The sequence below is a fragment of the Schistocerca nitens genome, chromosome 6 (assembly GCF_023898315.1).
Source record: "Schistocerca nitens isolate TAMUIC-IGC-003100 chromosome 6, iqSchNite1.1, whole genome shotgun sequence".
Lineage (NCBI taxonomy): Eukaryota > Metazoa > Arthropoda > Insecta > Orthoptera > Acrididae > Schistocerca > Schistocerca nitens.
Genome location: NC_064619.1, coordinates 4627251 through 4649944, shown reverse-complemented (window position 1 = coordinate 4649944; position 22694 = coordinate 4627251). Strand labels below are relative to the sequence as shown.

Below are 22694 nucleotides of genomic sequence, written 5' to 3'. Positions count from 1 at the left end.
GGAAAGGTTAACTACTGAATTAGGGTGTTGTGGTTCCAGATTGTGTTGAAAGGAATTTTGAGGTTTTGGAGGGAGTGGAGCTGGAAGTGGGAGATTGAGTAGATGGGAGAGACTGGGTTTGTGTGTAATGAGAGGTGGTTGAGGTTTGCTGGAAAGGTTGTGAAGGGTGAGTGAGTTGCCTTTCCGGAGGTGGGAAACCAGGAGATTGGATAGTTTTTTGAGGTGGAGGGTGGCATGCTGTTCTAATTTACGGTTGGCCTGTAGGAGGATGCTCTGAACAGCCGGTGTGGATGTGGGAGAGGAAAGATTAAGGACTTTTATTAAGGATAGGAGTTGACGGGTGTGTTCATTGGCTGAGTTGATGTGTAGGTGAAGGATTAGGTGGGTGAGGGCAATGGATTGTTCAGTTTGGAACTGGTATAGGGACTGATGGAAAGAAGGGTTGCAGCCAGAGATGGGAACTTTAAGTGTGAGGCCTTTGGGGGTAATGCCAAATGTCAGACAAGCCTGAGAAAATAGAATATGGGAGCGTAATCTGGCTAGGGCGAAGGCATGTCTGCGGAGGGAATGTAAATAAAACTTAATGGGGTCGTTGTGGGGGTGTTGTGCGGGTGACATGGTACTAGAAGGTCGAAAGTGTAACGTGAGGCTGAAATGAAAATGAATATAAAAATATGTGGAGAGAGATAAAGCTGAAGTAGAAAGCAAATGGAGATCTGGTGTGAAAAGAGGCGAAAAGGGGTTGGTTGGAGCTGGGTTATGTTGATCCTGTGGTGAAATAGTGTAGGTAGAAAACGATGTGCATAAAGGTTAGGTGGTTGTGTTGCCGCCGAAACACGTTAAAGGGTGGAGAAATTCGGGAAAATTTCGAAAAAACTACGTGAGGATGTATTAAAAGTAGTGGTATGGTGGTGGCAGATTATGGAAATGAGGCTAACAATTGTCTGGTGGAGAAATAATAACGTTAAAACCTGTGGGAAGCGGCTAAAAATGATCGGTGATGTGAAAAAACGGAAATCGAAATAAAGCAAAAGTTATTAAAACTAGCCGAAAAGGTTGTTTAATAGCTGAAAGGAACTGTTTGTGAACTAGAAACGGTGGATTTTATAGCAGTAGCGGAAGAAAAAATTTTTTGGTTATGGTTTGGAAGTGGGTTATGTATTATTACGTATTGTTGAGTATATATCGGCGGGATAAAATTGTATAGTGGATTACGGTAAAAAGGAGAAGGTGAATACAAAGGGAAACTACTGGCAAAAACAGAAGGAGGAAATAAGACGACAGAAAAGACTTCGAAATGTAACAGTGACAATAACAAACGTCATTGTTGGGTTCAAATTAATGATATGAATATAGCAGAGGGAAACATTCCACGTGGAAAAAATATATCTAAAAAGAAAGATGATGAGACTTACCAAACAAAAGCGCTGGCAGGTCGATAGACACACAAACCAACACAAATATACACACAAAATTCAAGCTTTCGCAACAAACTGTTGCCTCATCAGGAAAGAGGGAGGAGAGGGAAAGACGAAAGGATGTGGGTTTTAAGGGAGAGGGTAAGGAGTCATTCCAATCCCGGGAGCGGAAAGACTTACCTTAGGGGGGAAAAAAGGACAGGTATACACTCGCGCGCACACACACACACACACACACATATCCATCCACACATACAGACACAAGCAGACATATTTAAAGACCAAAATATGGCTGCTTGTGTCTGTATGTGTGGATGGATATGTGTGTGTGTGTGCGAGTGTATACCTGTCCTTTTTTTCCCCCTAAGGTAAGACTTTCCGCTCCCGGGATTGGAATGACTCCTTACCCTCTCCCTTAAAACCCACATCCTTTCGTCTTTCCCTCTCCTCCCTCTTTCCTGATGAGGCAACAGTTTGTTGCGAAAGCTTGAATTTTGTGTGTATGTTTGTGTGTCTATCGACATGCCAGCGCTTTCGTTTGGTATATATATATATATATGTATTTTTCCGCGTGGGAAAAAGATATATAGAGGGAAACATTCCACGTGGGAAAAATATATCTAAAAACAAAGAAGCTGTAACTTACCAAACGAAAGTGTTGGTATGTTGATAGAGACAATAAAAACAATTAAAAACACACACACAAATTTCAAGCTTTCACAACCCGAGGTTTCTTCGTCAGGAAAGAGGGAAGGACAGGGAAAGACGAACGGATGTGGGTTTTAAGGGAGAGGGAAGGAGTCATTCCAATCCCGGTAGTGGATAGACTTACCTTAGTGGGAAAAAAGAACAGGTATACACTCGCGCGCGTGCACACACACACACACACACACACACACACACACACACACACACACACACACACACACACACACACACATATCCAACCGCACATATACACACACAGGCAGACATATGTAAATGCATTGGTGTCTCCCCCCAAATCAACCCAACCCAACACTATAAATTAGTGGTACCCTGTACATTGTGTACTATTGCACATACACAGGGACAAATTCAACTTTAAAAATCTGTTTCAAAAGATTAAAGACTACATAATTGTTACATAGTGGTTGTTTTGAATTATTGTAATTACACTGTCACTGTCACCAACAACTAACCTGGGCAGAACCGAAGGACCAACATTAGCAAAGTAATGTGTGAACATTGCATTGGTTGCTTTGTTGCTGGAATGAGGTTTTTGGAGAAAATGTGGATTCCATCATTTCATATGCATTGTTTAGCCACCAGCTCAAACTGGAGGCAATGCGTTTCATTTGTGGATCACAAAAAAATCTGTCTACTATTCATATGATAGTGTAGAGAATATAACATTAGTGCATTTGTTGGTGAATACTGTCGCTGACATTTTCTGCGTTCACCAGGAATGTTTCTGCTGTATTATATTGAATCATTCAGTTACTTATTTTACAAAACGGTCTGTGATGTCAATTACTTCCCTTTGATAGTCTTGTGCAATTGTGCAGGAGATCAGATGTGCTCTCTATGGACAATCACCCATTATGAAAATCTCTGCACCAAAAGAACACTATGTATTGTGATAGATAGCTTTACTATTTATATTCCACAAAATGATATATTGCCACCATCATCAGCAAGTGTAGAAACTTGGTGGAAATCTGCATATGTATATGTCTCTTATTTAACATCAGCATCATGTTTACACATATCTTCAGCACAAACTACTCTTTCCAGTGGTAATCATTGTACAGACTTGCAATACACATAACACCTTCTAGTGGTGCAAATTCAGAGTTCTAAGTTTTGATACAATGAAACTGTTGGGGGATTTACTTTCATTTGTACAACTCTTATGATATAGAGGCCATGGAGTCTCATCAGTTAAAGATACTGGGAATGACTTGTAATGAAAAAGGTAGTTGGTACTCACCATTCAGTGGAGATGCTGAGTCGCAGATAGACACAACAAAAAGGCTGTCAACCAAGCAAGCTTATGGTCAAAAAAGCCTTCATCAGAATTACACACACACACACACACACACACACACACACACACACACACACACACACACACACAGTCTCCGCTGCTGCCGAGCCATAGATTGTGGTCGTGTGTGTGTGTGTGTGTGTGTGTGTGTGTGTGTGTGTGTGTGTGTGTGTAATTCTGATGAAGGCTTTTTTGACCATAAGCTTGCTTGGTTGACAGCCTTTTTGTTGTGTCTATCTGCGACTCAGCATCTGCGCAATATGATGAGTACCAACTGCCTGTTTCATAATGAGTCAATATTCCATCCTGGCTTTCTTTCCCATTGTTCATTATAGGAAATAAATAACTTGTGATAAATGGAAAATTTTTTCCAGACCATGATTCATACCAAGCATTCATGTAACCATTTCAGCTACTCAAACGTGCCTCCAGCTTTTGCTCAACAATTAAAAATTCATTAGAAAATGCAAACTCCACATGGAAGACAGTACATGGGAATGTCAAAGATTCATCTGTCTGGCTGCTAAATGAGCTAATGTAAGATAATGTAAATACATTGAGAGAGAATGTAAGTGCTATCCTTCGCAGGAGAAGTATTCAGTGTAAGAAACCATTTGTTGAATTAATAAGGGACAGGGTAATACTTATGACCTGCTGGTCAGTGAAAATGTAAAAAGTGGCATAGAGTGAAAATGTAAAAAGTGGCATAGACGTGACCAAGCTTAAACATGTGAACAATGAGTAACTAAGATACAATGTATTCTAGAACAGTATCAAGGAATGTAATGGCATTGTTTGAGGTCATAGGTATATGTGGCAGGAAGAGAGGAGGCAGCTCACTATCAAATTTAGGAAAAATAAATGATTGTCAGCAACTACTAAATGATAAGGATTGAGAGGTTACACAGTAGTTTTGTGAGCATTTGCGCTACTTATTTCAGATAAATAACTGGGGTAAAATTGTGGTGCTATATCCAGTAAGAAATACAGTATAAGTGGTAACCTCAAAAATATGAAAGAACAAAAACTGTGAGCAAACCTTAAGATAGGCAACCACTCACTTGCAGCAGTTTGACAGATGACACATAGACACATGTGACAGACCGAGAAAATGCACTTGCCTTGTGCCAGCTAGAACCCATTTCACTCATTTGTATGGCAGTTCAGATATTGTTTTTGTTCTTATACGCCATTAGTGATGCCCAACATATCCTTACATGCAATTAAGTTTGGAAATGGTACACTGCAGTTTGTTTTGTGGCAACACACAGCATATTTTTCAGCATGATGATGCTTTTCCTATACTTATTTCACAAAAAAGGCCTCTGTTACACAAAACTCATCAGTTCCTCATCTCTTTAGTGTAAATATATCATGTTATCATTTTGAAAACACAACCATATGGTGCTAATGTAGAGTATTTTCTAATGTCTTGGACTGTAGACAATAAACACACAGAAACTTAATAAGTCAATGCGATTTAAAGTAGCATTTTGTAATTATCTCATTTACAACCTTCATGTCCAATGATATGCCTTATCCTGTCTTGTTACTGTCTCTTTCTTTACATTGTACATATTTACTGTTATGTACATTTACTGGCTTTTTTATTTTATTTTCTCTGTGAAGTGTTTATCTATTGAAAAATCCATTGTTTTCCTTCCCTTTCTGCTGTGCCTTATATTTAATTTCCCTTTCCTAATCCCACATTTACCTTCCTTTGGATACAGTTATTGTTGTTATTTTCTTTAAGAACAAATGATTAAGTTTTATATAATTCTATGTTGTAAGGAGAGCACATAAACATATATATTAGAATATCATCACACTATATATCATTTTTGCATGTACTGTCATGTGTTTTCATTGTCCAGTGTCGTTCTTTCATATGCATGATGGGCTCCTTCTCTTACGTCTTCACAAAAACTGTATCATTTCACAAATGGATCTAATTGCTTATGTGTGACATTGTCAAAGGTTTAGGCACATATTTGATTTTGTTATGCATGACTATAATTTCTTCATCTTGTTCAACTGTGCTTCTGCTTAACAGCATCAAACTTTATGTCTATCCTACAGGAATTCATCATGATCCGTATGGATATCCACATGCTCACAGAGGTACGAGCTGACACAAACATGTTGCAACAGATAGTTAATAACAGAAAACCTTCAATTAAGTATGTTTTGTGTTGTACCTCATACAGGTTGTGCTATATGGATAGAGATAAGCTGTGCGTTTCTTAGATATTTGCTCATTTAATTTTCACATAAGATGCTTCTTTTTTCTTTTTGTTGTATAACAAAATCTGTGCTTAGATATTTATAATTGTAAAAGCCATTGTTCTGGAGACTACCTATCTCGAAAGAAAACATACTTCTCTTTTCCATTTTTCTTTTAATTTCTTTTTATGTGGCATGCTCATTATCAAACTTAGTTTTCTTTCTTTTTAGCATGCAACTGATATTTTAATTTTTTTTATATTTCTTTTATTCTCTTCTCCTTTTGTCTTATGACTGGCAGAGCCTGTAGTTCCATCAACTGGTGTTGTGCGACAAACTTCTACAGTACCATTATTAGGCTGAGCACTGATGTATTTGGAATTGAAAACAGTAGTTGACCCAGATTTAATTATATTCAGTTGCCGTAAGTATAGTAGTAATGTGCATGTGATGTATCTTTGATGCATGTTTGAGTTTGTTAGTTTTGAAAGGTTGCCTTGATTTCTGCAAATCTTGTGGCATGTCAGACATGAGTTTATCTCTGTGATGAAAGTTTGTATGAGATTTTGGCTCACATTTTTAGCCTTATGTACTATAAAAAATTATGTTGCTCATTTAAATATTGCTGTAAATATATTCATTTTTCTCTCTGTTGAATAGTTTTTCAAGTCCCATTTCAGCTCCTCTTTAATCCTAAATCATCAAATAGATATTCTGGTTCAGAACACATAACATGATGACAAACATTATAACATTTCGACTGTTTGGGAGATTACTTGATGATTATGTATACTAAGATTTTAATTTTGTAAGGTACACATATTACAGAATGCGATTGTTTAGCTTAATATAATAACTGTTTAGGAAGAGAGTCTATACATACCAATACATCTCAACACCAAGAATGTAATTAATAAGTTACAAGAAATGCCAAAAAATTAATGTGTAAGATTCTCAACTGCCATCAGCTTAACACCACAATAGTGCACTGTAATGTACTATCGTGCAATGTTCAGACGTATGGTTATTAGAGAGGGGATTCCTTTGGTATTCTCTCTAATTAATTTATTTGACATAATTTCGACGTGACCTGGCACAACACTGACAGTTTCTGAACATACTAATTGAATGTCAAGTAAACCTGCAAATTTTGGCAGAATTGCCACTCTGAATAGACATTCTAGTGAAGTTTTCATTAGTTTGTTCCTTAGTCTGTTTCTTGTTTTGTATTTCTTTGTTGCAGCAATTGTTATAGCTACTGTGATTTTCATTTAAAATTCATTAATTTCTTTTAGCAAATCTTTATTTGGGAGAGGTGCAGCAGTCATTCTCCCCCTCTCCCACCCTTCCTCACCACCTCTCTCTCACCTCCTCATCCCCTCTCCCTGTCCTATCTCCATGCCCCCCTCATATCCTCTCCCCTCTCTCCCCCACTCTCTCTACCCCTCCTGCTCTCTTCCCTCCCTCTCTCTCTTCCACTTTCTCTCCCCTGTTCCCCTGCCCCCCCTCTCTCTCTCTCTCTCTCTCTCTCTCTCTCACACACACACACACACACACACACACACACACACACACACACAAACCAATTACACCATCTGTGCATGGGCATTGTGTTCCATTTTAGCATGATACTCTCAATTTGTATTTCCAAAGTGTTGCTTGCAGCTGAGTGCAATGTTGTCCAGGTTTATGCTTTCAGATACCTTGTATATTGAATTTTTCAAATCAATATTTAGTCTTTATACATAAATTAAGGCTTTTATATCTCTCCATGACATTTTACATCTGGTGTAGTTGCTTATGCAACGTCCATCTCCACAGTTTCTTTGCAGTCTTATATTTGTAAGAAACGTGCATAAAAAAATCAAGCATTTAGTGAACTAGTATTAAACTATTATCTAACTTGTGTGATAACATAATTTCAGGGAGTTTTGTTATTAGTGATGACACTATAGCTTCATTTAATTGAAGTTCACTAATTTCTCTGAATGCTAATAGTCAGGTTTCTTCCATATTACACACATCTACAGAATTTAAGTGTATTTTCAGAGCTTTTGTGATTTTCATTGTCATTACAGATCCTGAAGAATACCATTTTCTTGCTGCAAGAGTGTTATCACCTGAAGGTAACCCATTTGGAAAAGTATATGCTGAAGAATGTCAATATTTATTACTTTCTTTCCTTTTGTTATGCTCATGATCTGTGGTGTGGACACTTGACATTCACTATCGCTAATAGTGCGGCACGCACACGCACGCATACACACACACACACACACACACACACATATATGTAAAACACTAAAAACACACAAGACCGTGAACTACATTTATGAAAATACTTGATGTGGTAAAAAAGGAGAAACTTGCATAATCATAATAAATAAATGAATAGTACATGTAGAATAATTCATTCATTGATACCTCAACCTGCATTAAAGATTGTTAATAGCCTGAGTATGTTGGAGCAATAATATTAATTACCCTTTGATAATAGAATACTTATAATGCTAAAGTTCCATCAAATTCATTATTTTTTTACTCAGTAACTTTTTTATGGTGAAAACATTGCATAAAGAAACGTCTGTCTTACTACTAGACGTAAACTGTATTTTAATTTACTCCTAATTACTGTATTGTCCTTAAACTTTTCCTATTACCCACAAGACAGGATAATTGTGCTATTGTGACATAATTATTTGGATATATTTGACAGCAACAATCCAGTATTTCCATACATTGATAATCTATTGTAGTCTATTTGGGTCATAAGATGTTTTGTTTCTAAGGAAATAAGATTAGATTTTAAAAATATATGTCTCAGACTTCTAATGTCAGTGGCAAAAGATCAGATTTGGAATGCAGATACTGATTTTTGTGTGCTGTTAAAATGTGTGGTTTCTGGATATGAAGTTCACATAATACTTTCTAACTGAAAATGACTACAGACAGTAATATTAGAGTTGCTAATGATATAAATGACCATGAAATTAATTGTTAGAAAATATATTTCTTGGTGATGATTCAATGTGTCTACACAGTATTTCAATAGCTGGCGTCGTCATCTTCATCAGGTCTCATGAGTGGTGCTCTCAGATATGCTTAGTGTCTGGTCTATGCTTGGGATGATGAGAGTCTGGTTGAAGTCCAGACAGTAAGCACATTGAAAGTCAGCACTTTATGGGGATGAGTAAGTCAGTTGTCAAAATATTGTGCAGAAAGGAATACTTATCCTGAGCAGCACACTCAAAACATACCGTATTTGAACCATATCAGGGGAATCTCTGATATTACTGGGGAACAATAATTATTACTGGGGAACAATAATAATTATTATTAATACTTCACAAGTAAAAAAGTATCTTCCATGACTACACACTGATTGTTAGATCAAGGCAGTCTAGTAAAATTATATGCCACAGCATGAGTCAATGCATGACATAGGCATGTTGTCTGTATGCCTGGCAAAAACCCTATATCTATCAGAAATTGTGCTAAATGTACTATTTGTTTTTGCTACCTGTTTAGCTAACACCCAATGGTGATAAGAAAGAGATATTAGTCTATTTGTTTTAACTATATTTATTTCCAAGAAAATGTAGTGTATTGGAAACAATACCTTGTTTCAAGACTGTATCATACTTCATTTATTTTTTGTTTTTATGAAAGTAAGGACAGTCTTTCCTCCTCTTTCTGTAGATTTTTTGGTAGTCAGTTGCCTCAGATGATAGTATTTCTGGACAATTGTTGTTACAGAAGAAACTGTTCTGTGCTTAGAGTTTACAAATTACTTTCACAGATACCAGAAGAAGTGTGTACTGATGAGAGCAGTGGCATCTGTTGGTCACCGCTCACTTTATCATGTCTCACAATTACCAAAAGGGAAGGTAACAGTCTCAGATGATAAAAGCAAGGAAAATAACAGAGCACAGGCTTATGTGGCAAAGCTCCAAAGGCAAATTAACATGATATGTTAACTCAAATTTATGTGTTGCAAATATTTGACTACTTAAATAAATGCAGAAATATGCTTTTGTGTGCAATTTTTCATCAAATGCTTCATATATTTTGCATGTTGCAACTGTTTAACAGTGAACTGTGAGTTTCTTATGTGTTGTTATGTGGCATAATCTTACAAATATTTCACATATCTAGCACTATTCTTTGTTTATCTTCGGAGTACTATTGTGATATTAATAATTTTTTGTATTTGGTGTTACGTTCATTTGTGTCTAGTGTGGTTTCATGGCTTTATTAACATATTTTCTATAAGCTTATTGCATGAATGAGATTTGTCATTTTAGCTTTTTTTATATCATTATCAAGAAATCAAAATTAATTTTATCTTTCTTATTCAAGATAGTGTTGAAATATACGTAGAGTGAAACATTGTGTAGAAGAATAATATAAGACCTAACTGATAAATTTTATAACAAAAAGAAACAGAATATGATTTACTTAAGTGTAATTTGAAATCTGGAGAGGCAACAAAAAAAGAAATGTTAACAAAAATTTGTCCCAGTACTCAGATTTCTGTTTAATTTACATTTAACGCTATGTTACCCCACCATTCATAACAGCTTTGTTATTATTTGGAAAACTAAACTGCCCAGAAACTATAGGTGATGTTTAGGACATGATTTATAAATTGAAAATCTATGACATGATATTGTAAGTTGTTCATTGAAGAACCTAGTGGATTCCCATTTCTGCATTTCTTGATTTGTCTTCATAGAATATAGAAATCCCAAATGGATAGAGGAAGCTATATATAACTCTTAATATGTGCCAGATATTCTGACAGTGAAATGATGGAGTAGTTAGTAAGAATGTGTTGGAGTTAATATTTATGTGTCATAGAAGTGTGTACAACATTCCTAATTCAAATCTCCACATTTAGGAAAGGTCACAAACTACAAATCATTGCTATGTTTTCTAAGTTTTCAAAATTTTATGTATGAAAGTGCATCTGTGGCAAAGATACTGTAATCTTCCAGCAGTAGCAGCAGCATGCAAGATATGACAGCACCTTAGGTATTGCATTGTTGTGCCACTCGCAGTCTTGCTGTGGTCCAGAATGCTGGATACTTCAGAGACACTCAATAATTCTCACTTCTTTTTGTTCAGAGCTTTGGACAATAACTGTGTGCTTTATGATTATTTAGTTACATTCTTGTGTGATATGGTTTTGTTGTACAGACATACAAAAAAGATTAAAGAAGCGATATACTTATTATTTCACTTAAACAGGATAAAATCAAAATATTTACAGTTGGTGAGTTGTTTGTAGTACATCTCAAGGAACAGAAAAGCATAAAGAGTCACATTGCATTATTCACACAGTTGTTTTTCACATATGTTGGATATGTAACAAACACTAAAGTGTGCCAAGAGTCTATTAGTAGCAGTGATATTGAACTTGTAACACATTTGTGTGTTTTGCAACAAAACACATCCTCTGACTTTAAAGCAAATGAGATGAGAGCCTGCCAACAGTGCTAGCATCAAACTGATGCCAAAGTCCACTGCAGCCAAAATATAACCAAGTGTGTGTCACATTGTATGACAGTAAACTTGGTAGATATTCTAATGCATTAATGCAGAACTGATTTATGCTGCAAAAATAGGTAGTGCCAGTTTTGGCCATTAGGTGCAAATCTAGCAATCTGAATGCAAGAAAGATGTATAGAAATTTTACCATATGTAACAGATTAGGAATGGGATGTGGGCTAAAGGGTCAAACAAGTGCAAAAGGACTAATGTTTATATTATTATTAACTGCCACTTACACAATTTGTTCAGTATGAGCAATGAAGACATCAATGGGACATGTACATTGCCAGATTTGCACCTAGTGGCCAAAATTGGAACTAATTGTTTTCCATTGTAAATCTGTTCTCCATTAACACATTGGCAAATCTGCCAAGTTTTGCTGCCATATGATAATTACAACCCACACAGTACCTCCATGACTGGCTGCACTTTAATTATAACTGCCCGGTATATGACTAGTAGAGCTACAGTATCAGAAGATACTGTAAGGAATGAAATAATGCACATAAATAATTTAATTTGATAGGAATAAAAAGATGCACATCGTGTACATTGTGAATTACTGGAAGGAAGCTGAAGCTGTTTGTATGGAGGAAATAGGTGTTTGTGCATGTCAGATGCTTAACACCTTACCTATACAGTGAACAGTTTACCTTTCCTTCTTGCAATATTCATGTTCCACCAAGGATTTTTCAGTATCATTTCAGTGGCTAGTATTATTGTTTCATATGCATTTGTACAAGCAGTGGGGAGGGGTGGGGACAGTGTGAATAAACAGAGTGCTTCAAAAGCAATGAATCTGATCTTCAATCCCACGTTGTATGTCAGTTTATGATTGAGTGAAAGCTTATTAAAAAAGTTGCGTCACTGATGTAATGTTTTTAAATTCCAGTGTGCAGAACTACAGCACAGTTTTTAATAGTCTCTGTCAGATTTATAATCAATCTAATGTACTTAAGTGAAGTGGAAGTAGCCATCTGTGCAGGCTGAATGATATAAAAACTGGAGATACATGAAAATGTTTTGAAATTAAACTGTAAAGTGCATTTGCAGATGTTGAAAATTACAGTGTTCATAATGCCCAAAAAAACTGCAGTATTAAGCACTAGAGATGTCTGTTTCCTCTATCTTATTATTTATTTGAAGGCATTAGTGCTTGCAGGGCCTGCTTTAGCAGTTACGCCACCCTGGACAAAAAGGCAAATTGCCACCCCTTAAATTAAGTTGTTTTGTGTGTGTGTGTGTGTGTGTGTGTGTGTGTGTGTGTGTGTGTGTGTCTGTCTGTACAACATAGATACATAGTTATAATATTAGGAAAAGGACAGATTGCTACTCACAGTAGAGATGACCCATTGATTGCAGACAGGCACAATGAAAAGTGTGTTACACATTATAGCTTTTGGTCAAAGCCTTCTTCAGCAAAGAAAACACGCACATTCATACAAGCAAGCACACCTCATGAACACATGACCCACTCCGGATTGTTATTCACGTGACGGGCACATTCTGGTCAGTGGTGGTGGTGGTGGTGATGTGTGCATGAGGTGTGCTTGCTTGTGTGCTTTCTTTGCTGAAAAAGGCTTTGGCCAAAAGCTATATTATGTAACAGGCTTTTTATTGTGCCTGTCTGCAACTTTTCCTAATGTTGTTGATATAAGTTTCCATTGTTTGAAAGTAATATTTTTTTATTTTCAGTAAAAATCAAATCTTTTGTTTTAATTTTAGTAAAAGAATATATTTGGAAAGAAATGTATAAAATAAAATAACATTGATTATGAAGCAGTAAAAAACAGTGGAAATTAAGAAATATATGTACCTAACCACAAACTGATAACCATATAATTTTTTTTACATTTTTAAATACCATGATTTTCAAAATAAAAGAAGGTAACATTATCTATACCAAAATTACAAAAAACCCTTTTCTCTTTCTTTTCAGTTTACTTGATCAACAAAATCATGCTCAGTTGCCAAAATGGCCAAACCATTAAGACAATTTTGTGTAGTAGTTGAACGTAAAATGTTGTTAATTGATTTTAACTTAGAGAAACTCCTTTTGCCTCTTGTTAGTGTTATTGATATCATCAACAACATTCTTAAAGCAATAGTAAATTAATAGTAGGTAAGCAATTGTTTTTAGTAAATAACTTGAAAACTAATAGAGGTAGCTGACTGGTGTTACACACACAATGTTTGTACATGTACTGAGATAACATACAAATTTTTATCTTTCATAGTCTAATATTAAACACGTTCAAGTTTTCATAACAATTGCCCAAAATATTGCTCTGATCAAGTTGAATCTTGTAAATTTCAATTGTGACACACTTTTGCATTTTATGACCAATTTTTAGCTTTCTAGTTTTATTATTTAGTGACACTTTTTTCTTACGTTTGTATATTTTGTGTAACTTATTCATTTGATCATTTTGAGGCCTTACAATGTTAACATTAATATACTGAATCATACACTGATGAAGTTTGGAAAAGTTATTTTAATTTTTAATGTCACTCTTAGATTATTGTGAGTCCTTTGTATGTTGAGCACAGGCATGGTATGGTGACTTGGCAATGGTAGTGATGAAATGGGGTATGCCCCAGCACTTTCACTCACCTCTGTAACTATTACAGTGATACAGCACTTGTTTTGCCTCAGAAGGACAAATCCGACCAAAGATTGATAAGAAATGTTTTCCAGATTTGTAAAAGATCAAGTTCAGAGTCTAGATCAAAATCTTTTGTTTGCATCAAATTCCTTATTGGGTTAATGGAATTCAGTGTTTCATGCAAAATAACTGATGAACACACAAGTTTAAATTTCTTAATACAAGTCAATCTCTCTTGTTAAATAAGCAACTTCTCAGTTTCTGTAAATGTTTAGCAAGGTGTCACATATATCTCCCAATTGAAATATCTCTGTGCTACTCTCCCATCTAGTATCAATCAATGTTTTCAAAGTTCAATCTTGAACTCATTTTAAAAGCACTGCCCATTGCAAAGTAGATGGCAAAACACATTTTTTTTAAATGGACAATGTTGAAGAAATTACTACTTCCAAGGATGCTTTTGCCGTACCATTAACAACAAGAGTGAGAGAGTGGATACTACACAAAACATAGAATGCTCGTGAATTACATTGTTTGATTCTGGATTGCACTTTTGCTTTAGCGCAACCCATTATTGTATTACTGCCTTCTGATATTCGGCAAATGTAAACACAAGTCATCAAGTTTTACTATTGTAATATCAGACCTTTGTTTTCCTGTTGACCTTCTAACCAGTAAGAAGCCTAAAAAGCTCCCATTAATTTTAATTTCAATGCCAGTGTCAACTTTATTGACGGAAACATATCTAATTACAAGGGTCACCTGCTCTACCTTATTACTGTCAGGAGTAGAGTCTAAAAATGTGGAAAAATATTTTGTTTTTTAATTTCATCAATAATTGTCACTTTACACTTTGATGCAGTCAGTCTGATATCTTGTTTTGTATAAAAGGCACTCAAAATGTTTCTGTTTGAAGGCGCTACAGTCCAGAATCATTATGTTAATAAGGCAAAACTTCCGTGAACACTGAGGCAATGTACCCTACCAATGTAAAAGGCTGAAGATATCCATTTGGTAAAATACCACATTCTGCTGCATGAAGAATTATGTAATTACCTGCTGCACATCCTTGACTGACAGAAATCATTGACACTTCAGAGCCTTTTTTAAGGGAGCAAAGGTATGATAATTGCATGGGGACACATCAGGACTATAGGCTGGGTGCACAACAGTCTTCCATTTGAGTTGGTATAACTCCTGCAGTATGATGTTTGCAGTATGGGGACATGCTTTATCATGAAGCAGCAGCACCCCTTGTCACGCACCACTCCAAAACAATGGTTTCTGACAGGCATGCTGCCCCATACACATTCTTATTCTCCAGTGGATGTCTACCAGTGTTCATCTTTCAGCAGCCAAGGAAAAAATAACAGCACAGTTGTCCTGTCTGGACACATTTGCTAATAACATCACCATAGCTCACATTTACAACATGCATGTTTGAAAGACATGAATGCTCCTCTAATCACTTGTGTACAGTTTGATGCTCATGTACCCACATTGGAGTTGCACTACATTGCATATACGCTGCAGCAACACAATCGTGTGAAAACTTTTTGATCGTCCCTAAAACATTTTTCAACTGTTTGTAAGAAATTACTATTTTTATACTCGAACACTTTCTTGCTTGCACCCTGAGAAGCCAGGCCGCTTTTACCAAACATTTTAGTAATTGCTATGATTCTCAGAAGCACCTCGTTCCAATGATTTGTTTCAGCATTAATAATTCTTTGAGTAGCTGCATCTATAGTTTTAAACACTTTAACCTTTGGTTCATTTCTAGCCATGGTTTTTGGGGCTGAATAAGATTTTTGAAAATTTTGTGTTCTTTTGAAGTTTCATCAAGATGCTTCCAACTTTTAAAACCATCCTTTGAAAGAGAACTAACCACTCAGCTGAAAATTTTGCAACAGGAACGGTAAATGCAGTTTTGCAAAAGAGAGTACCCTAGCCTTCTCTTAAAACTTGCTCTCCATCGCTTGACCATTGTCATTGGAAGCAAATTTGTAATTATATAATGACATCTTGGGTTGTCGGGTGTTTTGCCGGATATCAGCGTCGCACCTGATGAAGGTTACGAGCTACGTGACCGAAATATCGTGCAAGTACGACGCTGATATCCGGCAGAACACCCAACAACCCAAGATGTCATTAGATCGCCGGGAAAGCCTGAAGAGTTACAATTATATAATGGTTTAAGTGGTTCTTGTGTTAGTAAAAAAACATATTTCAGCATCTCACAAAATTCTTGTCCACAATGCCAGATCTGTTCTCAAAGTTTATAGAACATTTTCTGTGGGTGTCACATTGGTGTCAGTTTTTTCAGTACTTTCATCTGGTGGTTATAGAGTCAAAGCGTCATTAGTTCCAATTGATTTAGAAATTTTGCACATTTGTTTGTCATTATCATCCTTTGATGATTCAATATTTTCTTTTATAACTATATTTGACGTTGAACTCTCAAAGTTGTCATTTGTGTTGGTATAACTCTGGATATAATTTTTAAGATATCAGCTTGTTTTGCCTTTCAGCTGCCTTTTCCAAACTTCTTTTTTTTGTGCTAGAAACCAAACAATTTTCTTTGACTGTTAGATGATCTGGAAAATTAAACAACATAAACTATAAAAAAATATTTAAAAAGTAAAGATTTGTCTTTGTTATAGCTTTTTTTAGCTTTAAAACTGTAATTAACATAAACTTGGAATTGTATTCTGCCAGTCAACATAAAAAATATTTATGCCCACACACAATATTTTTCATATCCTGCAAAAATAAAATCTAGTATTATCATATGTATTTTATACTAACAAATATTTCAGCAAATCATAGTCATGAAAGGCAGTTTTACAATTCTTGTTTTTGAGATTTCATTCAGTTCAGTTATATAAATATAGTATTGATTCAAAAAATTATTTTCATAAAATAAAAATATGAATAATAGTGTCTGTAGAATACATTTAAATTTGATATAATATTTTCTTGATTCAGTAAACAACCTTTTTATATAAAATAAATATTTATTTTATTTAAAAACACTTTCATTGTTTCAAATCAATAATCAACATACAATAAAGTAGTATCTTTAAAAAAAATGTCTTAATTACAAATGTACTTACATTTAAGAAAATCAGGCAAGTGTAAAAAGAACTCGTGCTCTAAGGATTCTGTACTGTTAATGGCACATGTCCGTCACCTGCTAATGCAGGAAGGCGTGTACATACATACATTAATACTTGTTCTGTAGATCATGAATACAACATTTCATAATGATGTGGAATGTGTCACTTTAACATAAGTTTTCTTTACACAAAATACTACTACTACGTGATCAGGTCCAGTGGACTGCAGGCATCTACAAGTTTCCTCCTCCACTGTATTCTGTCCATTGCTGCTATCCGCCACCCGTTCACATCTATTGACAGTTGGTTTAAATCTTCATGGATTCCATCCCTCCAATGCTTCTTGGGTCTCCCTGGCGGTCTCTTTCCTGTAGGTGCAAAATCCAAGAGCTTCTGAGGCCATCTGTGATCCTTCATCTGGGCCACATAGCCGGCCCACTGCATTCGTTTGGCTTTGACAGTTCCTGTTATGTTGGACTGCTGGTATAGTTCCTCAAGCTCTTGGTTGTATCTGATCCTCCATTCCCCTGTATCTGCATCCAGAACTGGACTGAAGATCCTCCAAAGCACTTTTCTCTCAAAAACAAGGAGCTAATGGAAGTCCTGTTTCTGGATACTCCATGTCTCACAGCCATATAGAACAACGGGCTGGATCAGGGTTTTGTACAGTCGAATCTTGAACTGTCTAGAGAGAGATCTGGACTGAAGCAGTTGTGCTAGGCTGTGGTAAGATCAGTTTCCTGCTTGTATTCTGGATCTCTGCTTCACATGATGAGTTCTCAGTGAAAAGTGCCCCTAGGTATTTGAATTCTTGCACTCTCTTGTAGGACAGGTCCCAAACCTGAAATATTATTATTAATAATTTTTTTTATTTTTTACAGTTACTATTTCATATCTAAAACTTCATCTATTGGTTAGGAGTTGTCATTCAGAAATTATTTTAATTTGCTTTTAAATGTTGGTTGGTTATCTGTCAGGCTAAATGACCAGGGATTTTTGTGGAAGCATAATTCACCCCTTTCTGTGCCAAAGTCAGATTAAACCCAGAACAGTGTTGTAGCTATGCACCCCACTGTTTTATCCTTTTAGTAAGCCATGGCTTTTTAGATGGTTTCTTACAATTACATTTCATGCACCCCACTGTTTTATCCTTTTAGTAAGCCATGGCTTTTTAGATGGTTTCTTACAATTACATTTCACTTTTTTCTTAGGGAAACTGTTTCCAAATATACTCACAAAGGTACCATGAAATAGGTTAAATTTTAAATTAGTATCAAGTTCCCTCTACACTGATCCCAGTTTAACTGTTGCAAGCTATACCTAAAATTTTCAGTTGTTAAATCGTTAATTGAACGCACTATTTTGGAGGACTGTTTTGCATTACTGTAGGAAGCTATGTCATGTACTGTAACTAGCTGTGTATCGTGATCAGACAGACCATTCTTTAACAGGAAAAGTTTTTATTTGAATAAATTTATCTGGGTCTATAAAAACATTATCAAACAGTGTGCTGCTTTCCTGTACCACACGAGTAGGAAAATCAATAACTGACATCAAATTGAAAGAACCAAGCAATACTTCAAGGTCAAGCTTTCTGTTGAACTCTTTCAGGAGGAAATCTACATTGAAATGGCCTCAAGCAATAATTTGCTTCCCTCTGTCTGACAGATAGCACAACAAAGAATCTCAGTTTTAAAAAATAGTTGAAAATTTCCCAATGGAGACCTATACAAGGATACTATTATAAAAATACCATTATTTAGTTTAAGCTCACGTGCACATACTTCTTTATGTTGCTCTACACAACATTTTTTGGTTTCCAAATTTTTCACACCATGACAGATTTTAACATATATGGCAACTCCTCCTTTCTCCAAAGTGTGTCTAGTTACATGTGCTGGAAGCTTATATTCGCCTACATTTACCATTCCATACCTGTGTCTATATGATGATCATAGAGGCATAGTATATCTATTCCATCCTCAGTTTCTAAATCTCGTAAACAAACAGAAGCTCATTTACTTTGTTATTTAATTCCCTGATATTCTGATGCAATATACTAACATTATTTTTCACTGTGCTTTTATGAGAATCTTATGACATACTAACATTATTTTTCACTGTACTGTTATGTGAATTTTGGGTTATTTTAACATCTCTAGTACCTGCCTGTCAGAGCTTCTCATTAAGCTTAACTTCAATCAATGTTGGATGTTTGGACACTGATCTTAGCCTAAAAAGGAAGTACTCCCATGAGTTTCAGTGCCACCTTAAAGATTTTGCTATCAACTCACTCTTTCCTATTGAGATGCAGGCCATAGATTGTGAAGTCCCACCTACCAATATCATCAATAGGAACCAAACCTATGCCTGACAAAGTAGCCACCTGAAGCAGCTGATCTAGGTCCATATTGACCCTCCTGACAGAACTGTTCAATTGGGGCCAACATACTGCATGAAAGCAGGAACCAAGCCAACATTTGTACGTTTCATCGCAGATGCTATTTTTACTGGGTCACACTCAATATTGGAGCCCTGACCCTATCAATACTGTTTCCCGCTCCACCCAGTACCACATGATCCTGCTGTGTAAAACCCTTGCAAAATGATCCTATATCCTCTATCAGTTGCCTAAGACATGCTCTAGGCTTGAAAATACTTGTGACCTGGTATCTGTCACCTAATTTTTCCTACAAGATCTGGCCCACACCTCTTCCATGGCTACTACCTAACAACAGAACTTTCCTCCTACTTTCTACTTTTTTTTAAACAGTTGGTTTCCTAGTGAAAGTCTGCTAGGTGCTGACTACACTTCCACGTACTTGAGCCACTTCCTTAGTTGACTGAGGTAGCAAGGCAAATCTGTTGTTTGGGCCAATGATGAAACTGTCAGACACTGTTCTCTTTCTGTGGCCCCTGTTCTTTGCTACCACTTCCCATCTGTCTTCACCCTTCTTCCCCCTTAACCTCATCAGTTCCTCCCTAGTATGATCCAGTTCAACATTACGGGCTCTAATCTTCTCTCCCTGTTCAGCTGCCTTCCTATTCCTTGAACATACTCTCAATACCATGGAAGAGACCCACTTACGTCCCCAGTTCCCATGCTACAACATTCCCCCCAATGTAACCATCTGTCACACCAGCTGCACAGAACCCCAGAACTAACTTTCCTACATCAGCTCAAACACTTCTCACTCAAAGTTGTTTACAATATTTTAACAAAATTTATCATGGCAATTACAGTAATATTCTATTAACTACAGATCTCAAGAGTCACTGAAGTTACGTGGAACACGAATAAACATGTATAATATTAATATAATAATGTAATGCATTTAAACTAACTGTTAAAAATCAAAACTTGTATACCCAAAAAAATTAGGCATAAGATCGTGTAGGCACGATATGCACTTTACACGTTTTGAAATGAAATAAAAGATAGAACCTTTAATTCCCCAAGTAGATATGGCACTACTAAATATATGTGTAATGAAGACAATGTAAATTCCTCAATAAATACTGTACTTAAGCAAATGTCTTAAATTTGTAAGTAAACTTATGTCGGAAGTATGTGGAAACCGCTCCTTAGGTTATGTTTTTTTTTTTTTTTTTTTTTTTTTTTTTTTTTTTTTTTTTTTGAGAAATACTTTGAAATGAGTGAAACCTTCAATAAATAAAATGAAACAGACTCTAATTAATGTCCTTACAATGTAATATTAAATTAATTGACAGTTATTATAGAATTAACTATTTATCTTCATGAGCTCAATATCCAAGCATGTGCAGTCTGCGCCAGAGCTGCCAACATAATAATGAAAGTGCAGATAGCTAACATGATGTAAACCACTCACATGACTACAAATTATATTTTATGCTTGCATGCACCAATATTTTTCTATTTTGGAGTATTTAAAACAGCAAAATTTTTTTCATAGTTACAGTCAATATGGTACCCTTAAATTTTTGAACCCTGGACAAATGTTCAGTTTGCCCAGTCCTAGAGCAGGCCCTGGTGCCAGCCAGTCATGATAGCTAGTTGTGCTGTGATGCACATATATTGCTAAATGGAGACAAGCCATTGTCAATACACTTTGGCAACATATTTGCTACAAGGCTTTCTGGATGACTCCTGTGAGTGCCTGTGTGGATACACAGTTTCACTGGATATATAACAACAATGCTGCATCAAATATTGACAGAAAATTTTTCTTGGTTATTTCTTCTTATTTAGGAATTTGGGGCATCTTTTGTCCATGAATGTAAATTTTGCATTTTTTTCATCTAATATAGAAACACAGATAAAGTAATCTAGAGTCAATTCCCATGATAATCTTTGTGAACAGATTTGCTCTAGTCCTATTAATTATTAATATACTTTGGCCTGCAGTGGCTGCCTCCGCCTGCTGACTTATTCCCTATATCTGAATGCTCTTTTTCCTAATGATACTTACAGAACATGGTGTGAGAATGAGTGAATGAATTAATTAAGTACTTAGAAGTTCATGATGCGTGTCATCACAAGCAGTGGCTGAAGAGAGTGAGTGAGTATATCAGGGCTCTAAACATGTAATTCATACATAAGAGAAGATGAAAGTCTAATAACCATTGGTGACTGGAACACTGAAGTGGGGTAAGGAATATTGAGAATATTGAGTTACAGGAGAGTATGGGTCCGATAATAGGAATGAGAGAAGAAAAAGACTTCTTTAGGTCTGCAGTAAATTGCTTCTTGTCCGCTACAGTCGCAGGTTCGAATCCTGCCTGGGGCATGGATGTGTGTGATGTCCTTAGGTTAGTTAGATTTAAATAGTTCTAAGTTCTAGGTGACTGATGACCTCAGAAGTTAAGTCGCATAGTGCTCAGAGCCATTTGAACCATTTTTGCTTCTTGTCATAACAGACAGTCCCCCTCAGTAGCTAAGCAGTCAGCATGTCTGATGGCTATACAGGGGACTTGCATTCAATGTCTGTTACTGCCAGTTCTTTTTTTGGGAAGGGGGAGGAGACTGGAACAGGGCACTTTCAGCCTCATGATTGCCAATAAAGGAGCTACTTGAGTGAGAAGTAGTTATGCCAATGTTTGGGGAAACTGAAAAAGGTTGGGAGAGCGGGAGCAGACCCTGTCTCCTGCCCCCCTCCCCCTCCCCCTCCCCCTCCGCCAGGGGGCTCACCACTCTTTGGCAAGTTCATGCTTGGCAACCATGGGGCCCCAGCCTCTGCAGCACTTTTTCCCTTCCATGCTGCCTGTCTATCCTCCTGCTATTCTTTTTTCCCTCCCTTGGGGAACATGTCTGGGTTATTATTGGGAATGTTCTGCATTCTGTTGCTGACCTGTGTACAGTCTCAACTTTCTTTTTGGCTCCTTTTTCCTTTCTTTGTTTCCCTTCTCCTCTCATTCCCCCGCTTCGGCGTTTGAGGATCCTCTTTTTTTCTTCTTCCTTCTTGTGTGCTCCTGAAGGCCGGCCCATGCATCTGATGTGTAAAAAGTGACTGGGTAACGCGTAATTCCCAACCCTGGGTAGACAGGTAGCATTTGCACGTACCCCTTGGTACAGGCCAGACCCAGCGAGCAGTGACTGGCTGAGCTGTAACCTTCCCAGATTGCCCATTAGTCCCTTCGTCAGGTGTTCGGCAGGTGTGACCGGAGGTGAGAACAATCACTTAAGACGGGTGCGCCTCCTTGCATAACGGGCCACCAGTTGGAAGGAGCATGCCATCGGAGATGCTGGCAATCGTGGGGGGTTTCC

The 22694-nt window shown here is 36.6% G+C and overlaps 1 protein-coding gene across 12 annotated transcripts in view; it reads left to right on the top strand.

Annotated features, from left to right (window-relative positions):
* The window catches only part of LOC126262889 (voltage-dependent L-type calcium channel subunit beta-1), a 766368-nt gene that overhangs the window by 716696 nt on the left and 26978 nt on the right, over window positions 1–22694 (top strand). For 3 of the 12 annotated variants that reach the window (XM_049959773.1, XM_049959774.1, XM_049959778.1), the window contains exons 9-10: window positions 5527–5568; window positions 7749–7796. The exons of 1 other annotated variant lie outside the window; for it this stretch is intronic. In XM_049959773.1, coding sequence (XP_049815730.1) covers window positions 5527–5568; window positions 7749–7796 — 90 coding nt within the window. Of the gene's footprint in view, window positions 1–5526; window positions 5569–5971; window positions 6095–7748; window positions 7797–9469; window positions 9558–22694 lie in introns of all 12 variants that reach the window. 8 more of the 12 variants (XR_007546774.1, XR_007546775.1, XR_007546776.1 and 5 more) reach the window with 8 other exon arrangements.